This window comes from Pieris napi, chromosome 6 (assembly GCF_905475465.1).
Source record: "Pieris napi chromosome 6, ilPieNapi1.2, whole genome shotgun sequence".
Classification (NCBI taxonomy): domain Eukaryota; kingdom Metazoa; phylum Arthropoda; class Insecta; order Lepidoptera; family Pieridae; genus Pieris; species Pieris napi.
In genome coordinates, this window is record NC_062239.1 from 12739103 (window position 1) to 12752871 (window position 13769).

Consider the following 13769-nt stretch of genomic DNA (forward strand, 5'->3'; position numbering starts at 1 on the left):
GTAAAACAAAACACAATTACCTAACCATTAATAGAAATCACTTTGTACCATTAATACAAATCCACACGGTCGGTTCCGGATTGAGTCCACGACTTTTATATGTGTGATGCATGGGTTTTTCGTACGTTCATTTAATATTTATTTATGATTTGAAACAAGCATTTGAGTAGAGTTAGCCTCCTTCCTGCGCCTCTCAACCCTCAGATCGTTTATCGAATCACAGCCTTTTTCTGTTCTTTGTGCACATTTAATTAGTCTAAAAATCGACGGCATGTGTCAGGTACAGAAGGCTGATCACCTACTTGTCACTCAATCCGACTTTAAATAATATTAATTTTTTTATAAACAGGAAACATATGCGAGCGGTTACAGTGAAAAAGCTGAAACGTCTGATCTCAGCTGACGACAGAGTAGAAGATATAACGGACATAGCAAGGCTTACAATAACAGATTGGTTGTTGTACGACCTCGTACTGGCACACGAGGACATTGATGTTATTGGACAGGTAAGAAACGTAGGATATGAATCTTCAATTTCTGACAGCAAAGTTGAGGTTTTGCTGTGGCCAGGGCCGATAGGGGAGTGCAACCGGGGCTACAAACCTGGGGCTTCCACATAAGAGGGGACCCCACAATATACTTCGTAAAAAAATATTGAAGTTTTAAATTCCGACCAGTAAACACTAATAAACAACTTTTTTTGTTAAATACTAAAAGCGTCTAGGTACTTGGTTTCACAATAAATTATTGAAAAACTCGATTGAAACAAATGGTTCATTTAATTAGGAAAATCATTTGGGGCCAGTTGTTGCAATAAGATATATTGGCCTAGTGGCCTCAGCAATCTTGAGTAGATCCCTGAGGTCGTAGGTTCGATCCCCGGCTGTGCTCCAATGGATTTTCTTTCTATGTGCGCATTTAACATTCGCTCGAACGGTGAAGGAAAATATCGTGAGGAAAGCTTGCCTTAGACACAAAAAGTCGTTGGCGTGTGTCAGGCACAGACTGATCACCTTTTAGATTGACAAATGATCATGAAACAGATACAGAAATCTGAGGCCCAGACCTAAAAAGGTTTGCCACTGATTTATCGTAATTTTATATATCTTATTAGTTTCTATGTTTACACATTTTAACTTGGTTCCACGTCCTCTGTACCTACTTCTACTGGCCTTCTTCCCTTGACAATCGGAGAAGCTCTCGTTTTACTTTAAACAAAGTTTTTCTGAACAGGATATATGGGATAAAACTGGCGAAGAGCCGGAACCACTGATTGAATTATTCTTCCTCGTGGATGAATATCACATTGAGAAACTCGAAGGGACCCAATTGATTGAAGCTTGGCTTAATCTAACTCGAGAATATAATGACAGGTAAGTTTTTATTTACTTTTAAGCAATATACATTGTTAAAACCATTGTAATATTTATACATACACATCAATTATCGCGCGACGACCGTCTGACAACTGACTTATTTGAGGCAGTTTTTGCCGCGCGAAAATGGGTACCAATTCTTTAAAGACCAGCATCGCACACGCGAGCCTTCTGGCAATGTCAGTGTCCATGTGCGATATCACTTAACTTTAGGTGAGTTTCCTGCCCGGTTAAAAAAAAAAAGTGCGTGCGTACAAAGTAAATATGTCAGAAGTGAAACTTCTTTGGCAAACTAATTTTTAAAAAATCGAAATCTAAACCTTTAGATTTCCGAGACTTAGAGGGAAAAAGGAAGATATGTTAGGAATTTAATGAATTTAATTGTTCTTAAAGTATAAGTGTCGAAAATAAATACAAATAATATTTTTTTTTTCTATGATAATAAAACCACGTGGCATTTTAATTTACAATACGTGATTTGAGATTTCAATAAATTATTTTGCATAAAATACTAATATTTCACTAATTCTCTTTACGAAATTTTAATTTTAAAAATAGAATTTCTATAAGGTAATTCACCCTTTTTTTTGTTATCTTAATGTTATCTTAGTTATAAGCTCATGTTTTAAACAATTGAAGCCAGTTGTTACCCAGCTCCTAATAAAGTTTTTCATTTAACATATATCTCAACATACACAACAACCGCTACCAAACTTGTAAATAATTATATTCTCTTGGTAATACAAGAGTAATTAAAAGTATCGTTGACTAATACTATTTTGTAGTCGGATCATTTAAGGTAATTTAACGTCGAAGATATTCATTAAATAAAACGTTTGCAGTGGCCGCAAATGTTCGCCAATGTTGCTCCAACGCCGCTGGTATCAATTGAAACAAGCAACGAGGAAAGCCTTTTACCTATTCTGGGGTAATTTTCGTGGAAATACAGTCCATTTTCAAAGAGCTGTCAAATACAAACCGACTGCCCTTCAAGTGGATATTGCGAGGAAGTAAGTATCAGGTCACACTGTTATAGTCGTATTTTTAATTAGACGAAGCCAACTGACAGTAGCTAATGTCACTTTGTAAAATAAAGTTGCCATATTTAAAGTAGTGATGCGTTCAGTTCTTGTTCAATCAGATGAATGAACAATGAGTGTGAATAGTCAATCATTTCAAACAATAAAAGAACATTATTTCTATTTCAAAATTGTATAAAAGTGCTCTGATTTAAGTTAGGTACTAGTACTATGTAACTACAATCAGTTTTTTGACGTCTTATTACAAAGCACGGCGCGGTGACTAGTGCCATCACCGATCATTAATTCAGGGGTTTTTACTTTGTCACAACACTATTTTTATTTCATTAAAAACTGACAACACCGTAAACGTCAGTTGACTTCGTCTAATTAAAAATTCGACTATAGTGTTTAATGCATTTAATTCCCAACCTTTTTTGTACCGTGCCCCATCTGAGCCTTTCTAAATTCTTATGCCTCTATGTAACATACATAATTTTGATAAAAAATTAATTGTTAAAATAAATTGTGCTCCAGAAGCGGGCTGTTCGGGAGATATGTTGCGTTCCCCATGGGAGTCGGTACGGAATAAGTTGAATTAATTCCTTAAACTTATTCCTTACTTCCCCATATTATGACTCTATCTTGAAGCCTTGTTGTAAGTACAAAAAAATATAAAATATTTTAAAACAAATGGTATAATACTCGAAACAGAACCAATCTAAGCGTACGACCAACCAGGCTCCAGAACGTAAACCACTCCGTATATGGAAATTGTATTCGTTTTTTTAAGCGAAATTAGACAATTATCACTGAATAAATTCAAAACTCTCTTTAAACTTAAATCAATAAAGCTATACATTTGACAAATATTTTAATGATTCTAATCCTTGGGATTGATTTGCTCCAGTTAAAACAACTTGTATGACTCAAAACTTGGTGATTAAAAAGAGTGGCGGAGAGTTTACGCCCTTGACTTGCGAATCTTTTCTGTTGACGTTCATAAACTGTACTTGGTTACCTATACGAATAAAGTAGTTTGAGTTTGAAATGATAGGGTTAAGGAAATTACTAGGAAATTGTTAACGAAACATATTAAACACAAAAAAAATGATTGTTTTCAAAACAATGATAAAACTGAAATTCAAAACTCCAAATTATTTTAATAAATTTTCGAATAGCATTAACAATCAAATTGCCCCTATACAAGGCGTGGGCCTCACGTGGAAACACTGAATTAGACTATTAACAAAATGTAGTTAAAATTTGCGATTTGGATACTAACAAAAACTGGTTTTTAACAATCTCAATTTAAAATATGTGAATATAATAAAGAGTGAATTCATGAAGTCATGACTTCCGACTTCACTTTTGGTTGTATCTCAAAAATTTACCATAGTTTTAGTGTAAGTTATTGGGATAGTTTCATTTTTGACAGCTTTCAAGCCGCTTGTTTAACGGCGCCGTTTAGTTAAAAGGCTAGGCTGTTAATTTAAAGCTAGTTGGCTGCGACATATACATAGATAGACTGTCAAAAAATTGTTGCGCCTTTATATTTATTCAATTATTTGATTACGAGTAACTTGCCTGCAGTTAGCATGTAAATTTTTGACGTGATAACGTCTTATAAATCGATGGAGCCGGCTGCTCGCACGAAAAAACATGCCTCATGCGGCGTTACCTCGCTCTGAGGCGTTTCATTTAAGGCTTGAAGTGCAAGCGAGAGCGCGGAACGAACGACAAAGAGGCACAAAAAATTGTCAAAATTGTATTTATGCGTACAAATGTAACTTGATCAATTCATTTGTGATTTCCGTTTACCTCCTTCTATTTAACTCCATTTTATTTGTACGAAAAAAACAATGACTTCAAAATTTATCATCATTTTAAAAAAACATTTAATATCATTAATATCTAATAGAGATATAATATTTAAGTTTGAATCATTCAAATAATTTGTAATTGGATTATTGCTTCATCAAAATGTTAAAAAATCACCCTCTAAAAAATAAGGAGTTAGACAAATTGCTAACTAGACCGTCGATATATCAAATCTATATTAATTTTTTGTTGCAATTTTTAAATTTGTCATTTTGAAAAAAATTACATATTTTTGGAGTATTTATTATAAGTCGTCTCTATTACTCCCCGGTGGTTGAGAACACTAACGTTCGACGCATGCGCAATTGCTGAAAAGCGTCGCACAGCCGACAATCGCTGTCCTCGTCTGACAAATGATGTTACGCGCTAACTCTCTTTCACTCTACCTTAAATATTTATTATCTTTAACAGCGAGTAGCCCTTATTTGCGGCCAGATTTAATCAAATCAATTAAGCAACTTTATATGATAATTAATAGAAAAAAATTAGCTTCAATTTGACATATAATTAATAAAAATAGGTTATAAACGTATAAATTTATCGAAATCATACCTGTTTACAACTGCCCTGCGATTCTGTAACTCACTTCACGAACTCACACAGCGGTTTTCGCATCGGCGGTCGCTTTCAAATCAGTCGTGAAGCAGTCATTTTATGATTTGGCATTCTGAAAAGGTGGGAGCTTGTAGTTTATTGTTTATCGACTACAAGTACTACTACTATCACGACTGATTTGAAAGCGACCGCCGATGCGAAAACCGCTGTGTGAGTTCGTGAAGTGAGTTACAGAATCGCAGGGCTGGCCGCACCTCTTTGCGCAACGGCACCCGTGATTTTTTAGAATCTTCATATTAATTACCGTGATGTAGACGTTATTTTATTTAAAAAATAAATGAACGAAATTTTTTACCAAAAATCAATTAAAAATAATGGCGGCCAAATTTTGATAGGCACCCTAGTAAATATATATTCTCTTAATTATAAATAAACATAAAAATTTGGTTTTAAACAAATAGTCGATGAGCACACCAATCCTGCAGCGGGATCTTAGACCAAGAGGATGTAGGCCGAGAGAAAAAGTCGGCGTAAAAAACTCTCGGGATATAAACATACAAACAATTTACAAATATATTTATTCATTTGCAGGTATAGAAGCCTTATACTGACGAGTTTTCCAGATTGGAACGAATTGATAAAGAAGAAAAAGGTCATATTGGCACACGAGTTTGTAAGTATGGATTTTGCTCCCCAAAGAACGAATAGTATTATATCCTTACATACACTCGGCGTCAAAAAAATCGCACCTTTCCCAAGTTCCGTGGCAAGCTATTATAACTCCGAAGATCCTTCGTACCCTATCATTATTAGTATCATTTGAAAGCTAATGAAATCCCTTATTTGAAAACGGTAGAAAATTGGCCACCACCCCCATAAAAAAAGAAAATTCTGGGAAAATGTGAAACAATGTGTATTCTGATCAAAATTACAAATAAAAACAACAATACAAAAATTAAAAATAAACAATGACAATCCTTAAAAATTAGTCTTAAAACCTAGGTTTGCCTCTTCTAGCCCTCTGACCAGCTTCCAAGCGGTCAGTCATGGACATGATGAGCGTCACGACGTGTTCCTGGGGAATTTTGTCCCACTCCTCGATGACGGCATCTCGAAGCTCATCGAGAGTGGCAGGAACTGGATTACGGGCCCGAACTTGCCGTTTCAGCTCGTCCCAGAGGTGCTCGATAGGATTGAGGTCGGGGCTTCTTGCTGGCCAGTCCATAACCTTGATGCCAACTCGACGTAGGTAGTCCTTGACAATCAAGGCTGTGTGGCACCGGGCGTAGTCGTGCATGAACTCGAAGTTGGCGCCGACAAAACCTGCACATGGGAATACATGCTCCTCCAAAATCTCGGTGATATACCGGTGGGCAGTCAGAGACCCCTGGCAGCGACCATCTCCAGCCCTGGAGACGCACACGAGGTCTGTCTTGCCGTCGATAGAAATGCCGCCCTAGAACATGCAGGATCCTCCTCCATACCCGACGGTTTCCACGGTGCAGGCTGGTGAAAAACGCTTCCCTGGTCGCCTGTAGACTCTTTTACGCATGTTGTTGGTGTACAGGCACACTCGGGTTTCGTCGGAGAACAGGACATTCCTCCACTTGTCGAATGTCCACGGCATGTGCGTTTCGTAAAATCGCTTCCTTTTCGTCTGGTGGATGGCAGTCAATTGGGAGCCTGTAGCAGCTCTCCGGAGTAGCAAATTCTTCTCTCACAGCCTTCTTCTGATAGTGGAGACGCTGTCAGCTGTACTCCAAGTAGCTCAATGCCGCTGCTGCAGCTCCACAGCGTTGGAGAAGCGGTTCCGCAAAGACGTCGACACAATGGAGCGATCACCTCTGACGGCAGTGCAGCGACGTCTCCCGGATCCATGTCTCCTGATGTAACCTCCAGTCTCTTGGAACCGTTGGTATACCCGTTGCACTCGAAATCGGCTGATTTTCAGTTGCCGAGCAACTTCAACCTGCCGTAGTCCGATTTGCAGTAGGGCCACCACTTGAGCTGCTTCTTCTGCCATGGTATCCATTTTCACTGGGTTTTTTCTTGTCGAAGCTCTTCAGGTAAGACTTCTGTGACGTCTGGATAGCGAATAACCCATAATTGAATTTTACCCCCTCGTTTTATACGCGTCCAGGGTGGTACAATTAGTGAGCCTCCAAACGCGTACATCGCCACATTTTAATCAAAGTGCTGGCGATTTGTGGTTTTTGATTTTCCGTAAACAAATGATTATTTTTTTGAAAGCTTATTAATTGAGCTTTTAAATGATACTAATAATCATAGGGTACAGGAAGGATCTTAGAAGTTATAATCGCTTGACACGAATTTTAAGAAAGGTGCGATTTTTTGACGCCGAGTGTATTATTATAAAATAACTATCTTACCCGGCAAACGTTTCTTTTGCCGTGTAGGTATATTATTTCTAGGAAACAGTTTTTTTAGTTCAACAAAAAAACTACCTACAATAATAATAAAATAGAAAATTAAGTTGTATGTATCATAAAAAAAGTGCCTAAAAAATAAAAATAAAATTTTTGGGGTGGACAGTGGACACCCCTTATCAATTAGCGGTTTAAAAGATAGATAGTAGCCGATTCTCAGACATACTGAAAATGAATATAAAATTTCATCAAAATCGGTCGAACCGTTTCGGAGACCGTATCGCTCCCGAACATTGTGACACGAGAATTTTATAAACATAACCATGAACCGACACACAGAAAGACAACCATTTTTTTCTACTACATTACGTTACACAAAATAACCAATTAAAATCTTAAGAGTTTTAAATAGTTCGATTTTCGATAAATTATTGATTGCTATGATTGAAAAATATTGTTTTTACAGGATAATTACATCACTTTGTTGAGGCAGAATAAAAATAAAGGTAAAATTAATTTTTCATCCGTTATATTAAGGACTGCTCGTGATCTTTATGTATCGTATATGATAGGGCTGTAGGAATTTATGTTTTTGATTAATAAAAAGTCATCTTCTGGTGGATGTGGATAATGCTAAAGCATAAAGATTTAGCTCTTTAAATAAAGCTCTTTGCTCTAGTTCAAGCAATTTGTATGACTCAAAACTTGGCGATTAAAAAGATTAGCGGACAGTTTCTTGCCCGCTCTACGCCCATTGACTTGCGAACTGGTGGTAGTAAATGTAAATATATAGAATCAATTTAACATCTCTTCTGTTGACGTTCATTATTGTATTTGGTTAGCTATATTAATAAAGTTATTTTCAGTTTGAGTTTAAAGGAACAGCTCTCATTAATATAAGTCAACTACCGAATATATTTTATACGAAATTCAAATTTTCTCACGTTAAAGCAACGCATTAGATATATTGTCTTCTTATCACGTAATATATCTTTAAATATTAGAAAAAAATTATTATTGTAAATTACAGATGAAGGACCAGATCTAGAACTTATAGAACAAAAAATTGATACCATCGACCTTGAAGATGACTCCGATACTGAAAAATCCAATGACGTCGCTACTCCAACACAAGTTTCTGCTAACAGAACGATAAAATGTGATCCTGAAAATATTCATTTAACCGATGTGGATGATAAGGATATACATTTTCTTAAAGAAATGAATATTCCATGTGAAACACCGTTTGCTAACTACGATGACACTAATTTAGTTATAGATTGTGGGGAAGTATTTTCAAATACAGAATCCCGAGATGCAAACGATAGCTGCCAAGATCAAGTCATGGAAGTAGGATCGGATTCACATCATTCTTTAGATGATAATGATATTAACCTTAAAATGTCGGCAATGGTGGAGAACAATAAAGAGAACGATAACAATGAGCTTGATGCTCTCCATAGGGATGATAGTAATTTTCATGTAAACGTTGGCAGCAAAGATTCTAATGCTGTCTACGAAGAGTCTACTATTACCTGTGATGATTCTTCCGATGGCGATATAGCTGAAATTACGGATATATTCAATCCCTCTCAAATAAAGATAGAAACTCCGTTCTTTTCTGACACTGATGTTTCTCAGATTAGAAGCGTAAAAAATGTAATAGAAAGACGTGTAGAAAACGACAAATTTGAAGAAGACCAAGAAAATATTGAGACCGCCTGCGAAGAGAGTATTTTACAATTGAATGATATAAATGAAAGAAAGGAAACGTCATTTCATATTCTTCCCAAGATTAAAAGTGTTACAAGCATCAACAGCGATTTTTCTTCAACTAAAGACACATACAAAAATATTTTGGCACAAAAAGCTACAGAATTAGATCTAAGCCTTTCTAAATCGTCTAATAAACATTTCTCAAATGATTTAGTTATTAACGAATTAACCAAAAGCATTGAAGAAAGCACAGTGAAAGACATAGAACTTTTGGGAAATTTTGACGAGATTCCTAAGGATCTGCTATTTGTAGACGATGGTATCGCTTTAGACGACGAAAACGAGGTTGCAGTTAATGTTGAAGGTATGTTTATTATATATTCATAAATTTAACATGCATTGTTTAAAAATTTCAACTTTAAAAATTTTTTTCAGAAAATCTCTCCAGTGAAGATAAAATGCCTAAAATTGACATAAAACTACTTTTGTTTTCTACGGTTTATACGAAAAAGTTAGATCATATGGATGTTTTTAGATTTATAGAGTTTGATAATATACGAGATAAACGAATAATTAAATGTGCTGAGATTGAAAGCAAACCTAAAGATTGGCTTGCTTACAATTTAGAAGATATTTCAAAGAATGAAGAACAAACTGTTAAAAAAGACATCTATTCTAGTGATTTAGAAGATAATCTTTTAAGCGTAGTTCCTAACTCTAACGTTAAGGAAGTAAATATTATAAAAACAGAATATCCTTTAAACGAAGATACAAACAATGATGAAGATACAAGTCCAATAAATTATTCAGAACATCATTCCAACCAGAATGAAATATCTAGCGATGAAGATGACGAGTCTTTACTTTTAATTAAAAACCGAGTCGATATTCAGAATAATATGTTTAAAAAACCGCATGTACAAAACTATAATCCAATACAGCTGTGCAAAAACCCAGATTTTAATACACGATTGAAGCGATTGACAGCAGGTTTTCTCAGTTACGAGAAAAATCGTGAATACTTGAAAAGGTGCCACCCTGTTACAATTGACCTACATAAGACATTTGAATTGAACCTCATTGATAACATTATGTATTTAGACGAAAGCACGGTAAATACCAATAAACCGTCAATCGAGACTCAAGGAAGTGACCTTAAAGAAGGCCAGCATAATACCAATAACACTCGGGCGTCTATCGAGGTCGAGGAAAGTAAATCTTTTGATGAAAATATAAGTCTCGATACTAAAAATCACAATGCTGACAAGTCTTCGAGTGTTATTACGTCCACTTCCACGACTTGCGAAAGAAATAAAGTTATAAATTTACCTGATATCAGTGAAATTCGTCGTGTAAATAAAAATTTAGTCACGGCAGAAGTAGCACCTCTGCAAATCGTAATAAATACACCAAGTGAAGGAAAAACTATAAATGAAAGTTTTTCTAATCTTAAAAATGAAGATATCTTTACTTCAACAAGTACTGTGACTGGTTCAAATATAGACAAACAGATTTGTGATAATGTTAATCCAATTATAGTAAAAGAAACTAATGCAATCAACAAAGTTGCTTGTCTACGCGATGATGTCTATAAAACTAATGAAGATAACAAAAATGACAAAAATGCTAATAAACGAAAAATTCAACAAAAAAAGCCTTACAATTATACAAGATACTATTTACCTTGGAATCGCCCTGCAAATTTTGCAAAGGAAGAAGAATGTCTTTTAGCTTCTGACACTGTAGACAAAATGTTAGCACTATTTAGTGGACAAGAAATAAAATCGCATAGTAAAAATAAAAATACACAGGGGCTTAAAAGGAAACCTAGATTAGAAGCGGTAAAAAAAAGTGATGAAAAATGTAAAAAAGATCGGAAAGTACTTGAACGCACAAAAATAAATAATATAGATGATAATAGTAATAACGACAATAATCTTCAAACAGGTTTAACCGAAGACGGATTAGCAGTACTTTCTATCTCCCAGAAGAGAAAAAAGAAAGAGTTTTGTTGTTGGGCTCAGAAAAAAATAATGTACCCGAATCTCAAACGAAAGCATTCTTGTAAAAGACCTTTATGTACATGTTGTTGTAGAGACAAACTTTTGGAAAAATATAAAAAAGTGCTTGCGCAATCAAAACCAAACAACGAACCAAACCAAACGGCGGCTTTGACGTTATCTGATGAAGAAGTACCAAACCAAACAGCGGCCATCACATTATCTGATGAAGAAGTACCAAACCAAACGGCGAATATTACATTATCTGATGAAGAAGGACTGAACCAGAAAAGAAAATTTGTTGTTAATGTACCAACAGCACCTAAAAGTCCGCCAAAGCAAACAATAAATTCAGTTCCTTCAATCATTATCGATGGTAATACAAATAAAATAAATGTACCCAAATTTATAGTGAGACATCAAACACCAAAAGTAATAGAAAAGGTTGAAAAACTACCAAATATATCTAAGATACCCACCAGTACACCAAATACTAATATACATTCTGTGGAAAGCAATGACACAAATACTCCAATCCATAAAAATAGGCTAACGATAAAAAGAAATTTGACCAACACTGAAAACATCCACACATTAAGAAAGTCGAACATAAATGTGCAACAAGGATGTCAGGATGTCTTGAAACCCAGATCTAGAATAAAATTCTGTAAAGCAATTTCACGCAAGATGCAAACCGTAAGTGCACGGTTAAATAATGCACCAACGAATACTGTAACATTAAATGTAAAGAAGGGATCTTCGGCATCGCCTATATTCTTAGGGCAAAATAAAATTTTACTGAGTACTGTTAGAGGCCCGATGGCAAAGCCAATTCCAATAGACACTCCTAAAATAATATTACCTCAAGGTGTTTGTTTTGTTTTGTTACCTAATAATGAATTAGTGTTATCAATTGCATCTGGTGTTGACCTAGCACCCGAAGAATTACGACATCTCGAATTTGTGATACAAGCATTGCAAAGGGTTTTAGGAAAACCTAAAACTCGTGAAAATTCTGTAATTGATTGTGCAAAAGAGGACATGGACAATAAAGAAGCTACTGATAAGAATAACCATAATATTTTTTCAAAAAACGAAGAAGACACCGAAATCAATTTATCTGTAAACGAGGATCCTAAAAAAACGTTGACTGCTAATGAAAAAGTTCAAAATATCGATTCGGCAGTAAGTAACATTGACTTAGAATTAAGTAAAGAGAGCGTTAATACCGAAAACCCAAGCATAGATACAAACCGTAAAACAATTTTATCTGATTTAATGGAAATGTCTGGCATATCACCAGAAGACGCTAAATTACCCGAACCTTCCATTCTACCTGTAGAACCAAACATTCCTTGTGATAATGAAATGGGTACTTCCGAAATGCATCCTGATCTACTCCACTTATTTAACAACCCTATTGCTGTTGCAGCGTTAGCCAGACGACCAGATCTAAGTATATTAACAACATATAGTGATTTACGATACGCTTCTGATAATAATGGAAAATTTTTCAAAATGGATGTTTGTACAGGTGAGATTGTTCCAATAAATGTGTTTATCAAAAAAAAGGATCAACTTATTAATAAAAAGAAGGCAAATCCTATAGAAAACCAAGAACCAATTGATTTAACATCTGATAAAGATAGTTGCAATGAATCTGATGATACTTTAGTTACAAGCATTATGATTCCTGCTGCAAAAAATAACAAAGGTGTAGATGGCATAAAACCTTTAAAATTATTCAGAGCTACGAATTCATCTCTTGTAAAACAGAATGACACAGTGCGGGACACGAATATGAAGGTTTACTCTGGCCCTATGATGATAGGTAATACTGTATTAAAGGTCGTTAATTTGGGCAGACGGAAGCAAAACTTAAATCGGGGTATAAAAGTAGACATGAACAATGTAACAGGTGATCCAAAGGACAGTAACCAAGGTGTAGCTGCAACTATAAACTTGGATGAATCCGGTTCTGATTCTGATGATGAACCTCTAGCTAAAAAAGCAAATCGTAATCGTGAGGAAGAACTAAATTACGCTATTAACAGTGAAGCGACAAACAATGATGTTAAAGGTTGTGACATGCCCATGGATGCAGATTTAGACAACGCTTCAGTGGTGTATGAAGAAATTGAAAATGAATTTGAATCTATTGAAGAGGCTGGAGAAGATTGTATTTTAGGAGTATGATAACAGGATTTTTTTAAAATTGAATACCATGAAAGTTCACAAAGTATAATGCCTTAGTAGTGTGTACCGAACCGTTAAAAGATATTTGTTATGTACCTTTAGTCAAAATAATAAGAATCTAAGTACATATATAAAGGCAATGTTATCATCATAACTGTGATATTTAGAATATTCTATTATAGAAATATTTATTAATGGTTTATTTTTTGTAGATAGTCATTCCAATACATTAGGGAGAGACTATTGTTACATTTCCTTATTTGTCTGAATGTATGTGCATCATACACCAAACTAAAGATATCAAAGTTCAAAATCAACAGGACACTATCTCATGTAAATTGGTTGGTCCAATATTATCAATTACTTTTGAATTTATTGGTTAATAATATTAAATGTCATTACCTTATAAAAAGAAATAACAAACTCCAGAACAAATCTGGTTAGTCTGAAAAGTATTAGTTGATAGTATGCAAATTGCTGTAAATTATAGCTAGCTAAATAGGTCTCATTTTTGCTGTAAAGATACTAGTTACCTATTAAGTGAACTATATCTACTATTGCTTGTTATTACTTATTTGTAAATAAATGTTTTGTTGATTATTTTTTTTTTAATGACATTATAGCCAACATAATTGTAAT

At 34.9% G+C, this 13769-nt stretch overlaps 1 protein-coding gene across 1 annotated transcript in view; it reads left to right on the forward strand.

Annotated features, from left to right (window-relative positions):
- LOC125050425 overlaps window positions 1-13728 on the forward strand; it is a 31799-nt gene extending 18071 nt beyond the window's left edge. The window contains exons 3-9 of the mRNA XM_047650273.1: window positions 350-506; window positions 1234-1373; window positions 2219-2386; window positions 5423-5504; window positions 7685-7724; window positions 8249-9298; window positions 9370-13728. Coding sequence (XP_047506229.1) covers window positions 350-506; window positions 1234-1373; window positions 2219-2386; window positions 5423-5504; window positions 7685-7724; window positions 8249-9298; window positions 9370-13130 — 5398 coding nt within the window. The 3' untranslated portion in view covers window positions 13131-13728. The remainder of the gene's footprint in view (window positions 1-349; window positions 507-1233; window positions 1374-2218; window positions 2387-5422; window positions 5505-7684; window positions 7725-8248; window positions 9299-9369) is intronic.
- Window positions 13729-13769: the final 41 nt, after the last annotated feature.